The sequence below is a fragment of the Setaria viridis genome, chromosome 5 (genome assembly GCF_005286985.2).
Source record: "Setaria viridis chromosome 5, Setaria_viridis_v4.0, whole genome shotgun sequence".
Classification (NCBI taxonomy): Eukaryota; Viridiplantae; Streptophyta; class Magnoliopsida; order Poales; family Poaceae; genus Setaria; species Setaria viridis.
Genome location: NC_048267.2, coordinates 4,373,047 through 4,384,114, shown reverse-complemented (window position 1 = coordinate 4,384,114; position 11,068 = coordinate 4,373,047). Strand labels below are relative to the sequence as shown.

Below are 11,068 nucleotides of genomic sequence, written 5' to 3'. Positions count from 1 at the left end.
ATCGCCTCCATTTATCGCTTGATGAAGGTCTAGATGACCCCCACGGCGGACACTTCGGCTCGCACCTGTTAGAGGTATGCCCTAGAGGCAATCATAGAGATGATGATATCCATTTGTATCCATGATTTATATTGTGTTCCTTGAATATCCATTAAAGGCTACTTGAATTGATTTGCAATTATGTGAATTGTGTGTGAAACTCTTTACTTGTATGGTTATTCTAAAGTTGTCCCTAGTCGGAGTTCATGTGAGGACACACATGAATATTAGACTAGCACATGTATTAGTTGATGACTATGTTTCACAAGTCATGGATATGGAGATGTTGAACTAATAATGTGGGCACATGTGGAGACATGTGCTAGGACTGACCCAACACGAGAAGTAGTTCTCTCTTTAAACAACATATACGCTTTGTCCTTAGACCTGAGATTGTCGCATGTATTCAAGATGTGGATCGACCTACTTAGGGGCTATCAAACGCTACGCCGTAACAGGGTAGTTATAAAGGTAGCTTTCGGGTTTGTCAAGAAGCATGCTATGAGACATGGTCAATCAAGATGGGATTTGCCCCTCTCTTATTGAGAGTGATATCTCTGGGGCCCTCGAGTGATCGGATTCGAAAATGCATGGCCATGCTACGTACGGTTAAGAGTTAACCTACAAAGGGATTCCGAATCACAGGATCGAGAAAGAGCGGTCGGCTTGAAGCTAGACCAAATATCGTGAGGCAAAGGGAATAGCATGTATATAATGTTGTGATGGTTCGTCTGATATGATCTTCGTGTGCGTATAGGAGTTGGTACGTCTTGCTAGAGGTCGCTACCGACTATTGGGCTGAGTAGGAGTACTCGGGCCATGTCTATACGTATCCGAACCCATAGGGTCGCACACTTAAGGGGCTGGAAGCCCAATTGGGATATGATCCGAGTTGGATTAGGTTTAGAAGTACTAATGGGCCTCGGACCCGTAGGTCCGTTAGGAACCTCTATAAATAGAGGGGTGGGGGCGCCCTAGGGTTGACACCCTTTTGGCGAAACATATCTATCGCGCCTCCCACGCCCTCGCCTGTTGCAACTCACGGATCTAGCAGTCCGGCTTGCGACGCTTCCTCCCTGCACGTGTGGATACCTTGGAGGTGTTGCGCCTGCAGCACTTGGACGAGCCGCTGACGAGCCATGATGAGCCGACGATGAGCCACGGCATGAGGGCGATCTTGCTGCACGTGGACGAGCTGCTGGACGTCGACGTGATCGACTACGTACGACAACGTTGATCGACTTCGCTGCATCGACGCGAATCTACATCTTCCGCACCAGTGCGTCGAGTGGTAATCCCGTGATCCTTATACGGCAGTTTTCTTGGTTTACGCGGTAGAAAATTTTGATTTGTGCTAGTGTAGCCTACCTTGTATCCCAACAGCACCCCCCCGCTAGAATCTTGATGATGCGGTCGACCGTGTCCTTGTCCGCCTCTAGGCAGCCCCACCTCCATGACTCCTGCTACACGGGACGCCTGCTGATGAACGCCGGCAACTTCCTAGTGCCCTGCTCGAAGCCATATCTGTCATCACGGATATAGAACCAATTGGCGTGCCAGCCCTAGTTGGAGTCGTTCACCTTGATCTTCGGGTACTTGTCTGCGTACCTGAAGCACATCTGGATGGAGGCGCCGCCAAGCAGCGCAAGCTCCGCATCCCTTGAACATATCTTCCGCTGCCGGACCTCAAAGATATGATGGAAGAGCGACGCATGGGGAGCAATGCTGAGGAATCTCTCGCACACCATCATGAAGCTGGTGAACAGCAGCAGCCCGTTGGGGTTGAAGCGTTGCAGCTCAATTTCGAGCTCGTGGAGGAAGCCCCGGAGGAATGGGTGCACCGGCAGCCCAAAGCCTCGGGTATGGAACTCGAGGAAAGAAACTTTCTCCCCGGGCTTAGGCTGCGGGAACTACTCTCCCGCGACGGTGTGCCACTAGCCACCTTCTTCGGTGGGAGGCAGCCTGCGGCGACCAACTCCTGCAGCTTTTTGTCCGTTACCATCGAAGGAGCCCACGAACCCATCGCTAGGGAAGAGGTGGAGGCAACGGCGTTGGCGGAGGCGAGGGATGATGCGCACGAGCGAACCACAGGACTCCCTAGGTCACCCTCACAACTCCTTCCTTCCTTTCTCTCTCTCTCTCTCTCTCTCTCTCTCTCTCTCTCTCTCCTAGCTGCTCGCATGTGGCTACTGGGCAACAGTTGGGGGAAGGGCAGGCAAGTGGAAAGAATGAGGTGGAGAGGGGAGGCGGCGGATTTAAGGGCGCGGCCCTAAGAAGGCCAACCATCCCCTTCAAGCAACTGTATGGGGTGGTCGGTCCAGCCCCTGCGGCGGCATTGGAAACGTGCGCGCTAAAAGCACGACGTGCGCGCGTGGCCCGCGCCATCAAGGCACGACAAGACATGACAGGGCGGCCACCGGGCAGCACCTTGGCTCCCGTGCAGTGACCCCTTAGCTGCTCCGCCCCGGCGGTTGGGCTAAGCCCAAGCAGCAGGCCAGGATACGAAGGCTGGCCCAATAAATGGGCTCGCGGTGTCCTGAGGCCCAACTAAACCTAGAGCTAGGGACGGATGGGCTGAGAGAGTCCCAACGACAGCGTGTCGGGACGCCACGTGGCCCCTGACCTCTTCCCACTGTATCTGAGTCCTGATTACAAGTCCACCCTAGGTATTCCCGATGAGGGAAGGCAACGTGCCCTCCGAAGGGGGTTGGGGACCAAACGAGCAGATAACCAGGATTAACGGGATGTCTCCCAGCGAGACATAGCCAAACTCCCCGTAATCAGAGAGGCGATCGTGTCCCACTTAGATTTCACAGTGACGCTCGAACGAGTGCACTTGCTCGACCAGCCTGGTAGGCAAGGAACCGCTCCCCACGAAGGGACCGCGTAGGGCACATCCCCGACCACACAAGCACACTCCCGCGGAGCAGCGCACATAGGGGCTCAGAGCGACTAGCCCCCAAGGCAAAGCGAGCCATTCGCAACAGACACAGGGGGACAAAAATTCTCATTCCATGGAACAAACATTACAAATAGGGCGCTCGAGGCACCATGTACATATACAAAAAACGTTGGTGTTGCCGAGCAAGGCAACACTTGGGGCCCATGGGGCATGCTGCTACAAGGACGGTGTGAAGCAACGGATGCTCATGTCACTGAGTTTCTTGTAGCATCAACACCTCGAGGGCCGCCTGTACGGAGGTGGTACCGAGGATGAGAGCACTTTCAGCTCCAACAAGCGATGCCACCATCTTCCCTGGCAAGAGAGCAAACATCGGTCACTCTCAAAGCCTCCCATCGGAGGCAAGAGGGGGCCCTACAGTTGTACCCAACAAGCTTAGGAGCAGCGTCATGGTGGCCTTCGTTATGTCCAGTAATCCGCTGTGGAAATGATTGGGAGCATCGAAGTTCCCAAACATTTTCACGCGGAAACCGATGATGGTCGTGGTCACTGCTGATCGAGCCCACCGGATCTGCGAGGATCTTGGAGCAGGATCAGTAATGGGAATGAAGGTGCCTCAGACCCCCTGTGGTACGTCTAGCTTTTTGCTGAGATTCTTCTAGCACCATGAGCAGGCTGCACGACAGCCAACCTGGAGGAGTCAGAGACACCTTCTCATAAGCCTCATCCTTCTATCTGCACATGAAGGCTCTCTGGAAGAGAGGATTGGAGCCCTAGGCAAAGCACGGTGTAGGCTTTATAGCCCGGGCGTAGGGCTAAGCCAAACAACATCATAAGGCATGCCACGACGTGAGGGGAGGGCCAGCCGGGTGGAGGCATCGCAAGCCCTAATGCACCGGTAGACCCACGTGAACGGCTATAGGATGGGATGGTGTCTTGAGTAGGACCTCGAGATTCTGCGTTGTGCGATGCACCGGGCGAATTAGTCCTGACTACGCACCAGCACGCGACCATGGAGTGATTGGGGGTTCATGAGGTGTCGCCTGGCAACACCAAGCAATGACAAAAACCGAGCAGTGCACGCACTAAAAAACCTTCTGAGCGAATCTCCAATTCCCTTAGAAGCTCAGGAGCTAGACCCAGTGGGTCTGCTCGTGCGAACCCACAGGACATCTCAACCATCAAACAACGCACAGGGAGAATGAATGAGCCATCCCCTGACCATAGGCCTCGGGGGCTACTAACGGGTTCCTATACCAAGGGTACCCCCGGGGAAGGGATTCAAGATAGCCAGATGCAAAAAGGCCAAAGGCCCAACAGCAAGAAGCATACTGGAGGCGGCCCAGGAGACGACGCGGCCCACCTCCCGACCTCCCTTGGTCGGGGGCTGAGGGCCATAACCCACCAGTCCAGCCAGATCGGGGGTGAGGACTGCAAGGGGTCCACATCGCTCCACCCACTCCTTTGACTAGGGATGACCTGCACCATACCGAGGGCATTAAATGTAGGACGTGGCCTCCGTGACCGCCCCACGCGGGGATGTGACCAGGCGAAGGGATTCGACCTTTAACCGGGGGGTCCGAGGGTGAGGCTACACCCCTTGGACCGCCTAGGTTGACCTACAGGACAACGCCACACGCGGTTGTATGTGCCCATGGGCCATGACATCATCATCACCCTCACCGCCAGGGTGATCTGTCAAGCTCAAGGCCATGCCACCATGCCAGGCCTAGTGCAGGCCCACTGGCGAGGTGGGGCCCAGCGTTAGGCGTAACAACGTGGAGTGGCCGTGAGCGCAACAAGGAGGCTAGGGAAAGCCAAGGGAAGCGGCACGCCCTATCCAGGCCGCTGACCAGGGCTCACCCACTCATCTCCAATACAGGCGTCAGCGGGAGCTTCAGTCCTGTTCACTGCCACGGGGTTGGCGGAGGGACAAGGAGGCCACGCCACATAGGAGCCACCGTACAGGGTGAGGGAATCCACGACTGGTCAACAGGATAGGACAATGAAGCCCCTTGGTGCAAGGCCGACCCGACCACGCCACGCACCCCGACCTTTGAGTTCCAAACACCGTTTCCTGGTCCCTGGCCTATATAAAGAGAACTGGGCCTTCCTTCCCTCTCGCTCACATTCATACACACACACCCACGCATTGCCCAAGCGTCCCATTGTAAGCCCAGTGCACTCGATCCAAGGAACACGACTCCTGCCGAAATTGGACGTATCTTCCCGAACCAGTATAACCCCTTGTCTCTTGTGTGCTAAGCATTCGAAGTGAGGAAAGCGCAACGTACAATCACTAGTCGGCGGTACGAAATACTGACACGAAAATTATAAAAAGATATAATAGCATTTGCAATAATAATTGGTTTCATTAAATTCATTATTGGTTATATATGTTTTTGATAGTGCATGTATTTGGTATTATATATTTTATATTTTTCTATAAGCTTGGTTAAAATTAGACAAGTTTGACTTAGTATAAATCAAAATGACTAATAATTTGGAATTGATGGAGCAAGAATTGTGGGTATTATTAGCAATTTGCGATGATGGCCTTAATAGTATTATTAGCAATCGATATGAATACCAAAAAAAGAGTCCTTGAAAGAAAAAGGAAATTTCATAGGAGTGGTAATCTGGTCGATCAAAATTGGCAAGATTTATACTTTAATTCTAGTATTGGAAATTTGGAAAATTACTTTAATTCTACTATTGGAAATTCTATCTCGTTTAAGAAAAAGAAGTGTAGACTATCTGCTTCTTATCATGCCGATGAAGTTTCATAGGTACATTGACTCCACGTAAGATGACAAAATGACAGCCCAACCACAGTTGGTGGCATGGCATCAGCCAATGAGTAATTTCAAAGAGTACATCTAAACAATAATTTGATCATTAAGTACTAACCCATTTGAATTGATCTTTTTTCTACAAGTCTGAAGGGTTGTTTCCCCGTTGAAACCAAAGATGACTGAAGATTGACACCATCATCACGCCTGGTATAATCCAAATCAGCCGATCACCGAAAACAAAATGAAAGAAGAGAAGAAAAGAAAAGAGTGAAGTTGATTCTAAAAAAGAGAGAGATGTTAACTCAAAGAGAATTGATGGTTGTTTTCCAGATAAACCGTAATCAGCACAAATCAACTAAAAGATGCCTCATCCAAATGTGAGATACTATCAATGTTGGTTGCCTCATCAAAATGTAGTGCCACACAAAATTCAGTCAACTCACAAACCGTGATAACTAATCTGTGGAAAATACTTAACGTTTAAAAACCATTGGCCGATGGACCAAAATCACAGAAGCTTTACTTTCATCCTGGAAGCTGTAACAGAACAGGCATCCACTGCATCACAATTGCTGTAGGTGCAGCCGGTCGATCAAACTCTGCGCGACGGGCTGCCGAGGGAGTCCGTCCGAATTGGGGTTCGCCTTGCCGCCGGCCGGATCGTGTCGTGCAAGCTGCAATTTTTTGGAGAATAAAAATTGCTTAACCAGAATCGATCTCGGCTCTGCTCTCCGTGTCGGGGACACGATGGAGCAAGCCGTCGCGGGGCGCGATTGGTCTCAGCTCCCGGCGGACCTCGTCGTCCTCGTCCTCGGCGCGCTGGAGGTCCCCGAGCTCCTCCGCTCCGCCGCCGTCTGCCGCTCTTGGCGCGCCGCGTACAAGCTCGACCCCCGGCTCGACGCGACCCGCCTCTTCCGCGGCCCGTGCCTGCTCTACTCCTCTGCCGATCGCGACGCCGACGTGGCGACGCTGCGCAGCCTCTCCGAGTCCGCCGCCGCCGACCACACCACTAGCACCAGGCGCCGCCACCATGTCACCCTCCCCGCCCCGTCCTTCCGCGGCCGCTACGTCGTCGGCTCCTCCCACGGCTGGCTTATCACTGCCGACGAGCAGTCGGAGCTTTTCCTCGTCAATCCAGTCACGCGTGCTCAGATCGCGCTCCCGCCGGTGAAGACCATGAGGAGCTTGAACCTTCGTCTTGCTAGATCCTCCAAGGCCCTCCAAGGCTACTTCCTTCACTACATGGATGTCGCAGCAGGGTGTCGTAACTCGCAGATGTACGACCTGCGGGAATTTTATGATCCAAATGAAGCTCGCTTCTTGCTATACAGGAGGGTTGCCCTTTCTGCTGATCCGTCCAGTGGAAACTGCATCGTCCTGATCATCCACTGTTTCCAAGAGCAGCTTTCCTTCGCAAGGATTGGGGATGCCGAGTGGACATGGATTCACGGCGAAGAACACTTCTGCCATTACCAAGATCTTTTCTACGACGACAAGGACTCCCTGTTCTACGCCCTCCGAGACACTGGAGAGGCTCACACCATTGATTTCAGTGGATCATCATCTCCTGTGGTGAAAATCATCTTCAAAAAAGTTGTCAACTATATAGACAACTACAAGTATCTTGTTAGAGCACCGAGGGGTGACCTCATTCAGGTCTGGAGGGACGACGATGTTGTCGACAACGGTGAGTGGGTCACTAAGAAGCTGGTTGTGTACAAGATGGATCTTGTTCACCAGAAGGTCGCTGAAGTGAAGGACCTACAGGGATATGCCCTGTTCCTTGGTTTCAACACCTCATTTTTCCTCCCAGTTGCATGCTCCCCTATGTTGAAGGCGAACTGTATCTACCATACTGATGACAACACGAAGTACATCGGAGGAGACAAATTCAGTCGGCGCCATATTGTTGCTTTCAGCCTCGATGAAAATGTCTTCGCTGAATTCTTGCCCTGTGATTCAAGGCTCAACTGGCCGCCTCCTATTTGGATTAGACCCTCGTGTGAATGGGTTGGCTGATAAATTTGGATATTACCCTAGTTTGATCATATTGGCTTACTGGATGCAGGTTGTATGCTGTCTTTTCTTCTTTCTTGTCTTGTTTGCCCCTACTAATTGATAAATGCATGCAAATTGTTCACCTAAAGTTAAACAGATTCTTTTATATATCTTTTATTACTTCTCCGATGTCACCTTGATTTGATGACCAACCAATTATATAAGTGATTCGGTGCTCAATGCCTCAATCTGTTTTGACACGCAGACGATATAAGTATGCGCTAATCTTAGAAAAAAAATGAAAACGGAGCGATATTAATTTTTGTTTGTTTACCGTTGTATATGACAGGAACACTCAAATTAGCTAAAATACTACTTGGAAAAAAAAGTTAGCTACTACGATGTTAAACAATGTTTTATAAATTGTACTTGTACCAAAGAATTATGCATTTGTCTCGAATTTTCCTTCTAGTTTTAAGCTGCATTTGTATTGAATTGTCGTGCTATTGCAGCTACTATGAACTGTTGTCCATCCATACATTTTGATGATAGAATTTGCTAGCTTCCTTTAATGTTTCTCAATTTACAACTCCTCCTAAATGATAACAGTTTGTTTCCAAAAATTACTACACCGTCTGATCTCTTACTACCAATCTACTATCATCTTAGATGTCAACATAATCAAAGTTGACATGGTCCCTGGCATGCACAGTTGACCCTTTTTTTCTGACCATGCATATATGTTGTTAAAAAAAATAGAGACGGAGAAAAGTGTTAAAGATGTTAGAGCAGCAAAGAAATTTTCCCAGAACCAGTTCATGAGCAACCTGCCTCTTAAAGATGGAGTGGTAAAAGCATGGCCAACAATCTTCTTGTATCTAACGATTCAGGTTAGTGGTTGAATGAAATGCCACTGATGGCATCTGATGATGTGGTAAAAATTATCACTAACAATCTTGTGCGATACATATGAATTCCACTGAAAAGCCTGGATACGGATTTGGTAGGTCCTAGCTCCTAGTTGGCCATGGTAAAGATTTATTGTCATTTTGTTATATTATAGGCTGCACTGCACAACTCAAGGAGTAGTTACACGTCCCTTTGAAAAGCAAAGGAATCTGCTTTTGTTTATGTTTATGCCAACTATAAAGCTCCTAGGTACATTGACTCTACATAAGGTGAAAAATGACAGCCCAACCACAGTTGGTGGCATGAGCAAATGACTCATTTCAAAGAGTATATCTAAACACCAATTTGATCACGGACCCATTTGGAATTGATCTTTTCAACATGACAGGGTCGTTTTCCCTGCGAAACCGAAGATGACTGGCCATCATAGTGCCTGGTCTGATCCGAATCCGCCTATCACCCAAACAAAGTAAAAAAAAAAAAGGGTTGAAGTTGATACTCAGAACTGACAGCTCAACTCAAAAGGAAAAGGAATTGACGTTTCGTTCCTGACAAGCCTCCAGAAATTAAGTTATTGAGCGCAACTCTACCCGCAGAGGAAAATGCAGAAATGTTTGTTCCGTGTTTTGCCAGAAAATTTGCTCAAATCTGTTGGAACAAACACATGAAAGACGTACGGTGAAAATTCATTGGCTGTAGATTCAGAGACACCAGAATTACACGATCATAATCACTTTTCCTTTCACCCTGAAGGCGAAGCGAAGCTAGAACACAGAACAGAAGAGAGACACATATCCACTGCACAACCAATCAGCCATGCCCCCAAACTCTTAAACAAACATCACCATCAAGCTAGCAGCCGCAACGGATTAATTAGCCGCGACAAATACATGATTTATATTAACTGGAGACGACGCGCGCGTGCAGCGCTGAGCTAGCTCAGCCCCTGCACTGGGTGATGGCGTTGCAGCCGCGGGAGTAGGGGTTGGCCTCGGCGCCGGGCTGGCAGTTGTAGTAGGAGGCGCCGCGCTGGGAGCAGGGCACGTTGTCCCTGCGCAGCGCGTCGTAGCCGATGTACCCGGACCCGCCCTGCAGCACGCGGCGCTTGCTGCCGCCGGTGGCCATCCCGGCCACGTCGCCCTCGCCCTCGGCGTCCACGTCCGCGTACTCCATGCACTCGCCCACCGTGCCCCGGCACGCGCGCCCGCCGCTACTGCCGCGCCGCACCACGAGGAGCTCGCTGGCCAGGTCCCCGGCGCCCGCCGACGCCGGCGCCGGGAGCGCCGCGAGGGCCACGGCCAGCACCGCGAGGAGGAGGAACGCCGCGGCGCGGAGAAGGCGCGCCATGGCGAGCAATGCGCGGAGAGCTAGGCGGCTCGCTTGCTTTGCTGCTGCTGCTGCTGATGTGATGGAGCAGGAGGAGGTGGAGGCGCGTTTGGTGGTGTGGGAGAGCGAGGCGTGGGGAGGGGGGGCTTATATGGCAAGGGGCGGGGCGGCAGTAGGTGAGGACTGAGGAGGCCGGGCGTCGGCGTCGGTGCGGCGCTGTGGGGCGTGACGGCGACCGTTGGCTGGTCGCTCGCGCTCGCTTCGCGCGCGACGCGATCACCACCTGATCATTGGGGGGGGGGGGGGGGGGGGGGGGGGGGGGGGGGGCGCGGGGGCTGGGCGTTGGAATTGGAGGCGGCAGCACACATGGATTGGGATCGCCGATCCGGCTGTCTCCTCTCCCACGTACACGTACGAATATACCGGCGGCATGATTGCGTGATCTCGACGGACGGACGGTGGCAGGCGGGGCGGGCGTGCGGTTGGTGCGTGCGCGCGCGCATCGGATCACGAGCGTCGCAGCGAGCGAGACGAGGACCCAGGTGCTCGGGGAAAGGGGAAGTTTATCTGGTAGGGTAGGGTAGCGTAGCGAGGGAGGGACGCTAGGAGCCAAGGGCGCGCACGGCCGCATGGCTGGCACGTCGGCGGTTGGGTCCCTCGGCCGGGACACCGGGTGCGCCCCCCGGCGCCTGCACGGCGCATGGCCTGTGGCTATGGAGGTGGAGGACACCGTCTAGCTTTGGCCATGGTTCGCTGACGAAAGAAAAACTCCCGTAAACTTGGTCTCAAAAAGTAATTAAGGACGACCATAGTAAAATGACTAAATCTTTGCCAGCGAAGAAAGTAAAATCGAGCTGTTAGTTTGCAAAAAGCAGGGCTTTTATGCACAATCGTCGCAGTATGTTCTGTTTGAGCTGTACGTTGTCTGTAAGGTTTTACCACACCGTAGTACAGGCTGCGGAAACCAAGGTGCAAATGCAAATCAGTGGTACAACACATAATGCTTGTGATTAAAGGCGCCAGACTGAACTGAACATGAATCCAGTCCCTTGCATTCTACGTTATCTTGCGCTGCACGTGCCTGACAGCGTATTCGCTT

At 51.9% G+C, this 11,068-nt stretch overlaps 2 protein-coding genes across 2 annotated transcripts; one reads left to right on the top strand and one right to left on the bottom strand.

Annotated features, from left to right (window-relative positions):
• The first annotated feature begins 6,483 nt into the window (after positions 1-6,483).
• Positions 6,484-7,755, top strand: LOC117854871 (probable F-box protein At4g22060). Its single transcript, XM_034737129.1, has one exon. The coding sequence runs from the start codon at positions 6,484-6,486 to the stop codon at positions 7,753-7,755; it is 1,272 nt and encodes a 423-aa protein (XP_034593020.1).
• A 1,562-nt stretch (positions 7,756-9,317) lies between these two features.
• LOC117855296 (protein RALF-like 22) lies at positions 9,318-10,104 on the bottom strand. Its single transcript, XM_034737608.2, has one exon. The coding sequence runs from the start codon at positions 9,988-9,990 to the stop codon at positions 9,583-9,585; it is 408 nt and encodes a 135-aa protein (XP_034593499.1). The 5' UTR covers positions 9,991-10,104; the 3' UTR covers positions 9,318-9,582.
• Positions 10,105-11,068: the final 964 nt, after the last annotated feature.

Coding starts and splice junctions, on each gene's coding strand:
- LOC117854871 (XM_034737129.1), top strand. CDS start 6,484: ATGGAGCAAGCCGTCGCGGGGCGCGATTGGTCTCAGCTCCCGGCGGAC.
- LOC117855296 (XM_034737608.2), bottom strand. CDS start 9,990: ATGGCGCGCCTTCTCCGCGCCGCGGCGTTCCTCCTCCTCGCGGTGCTG.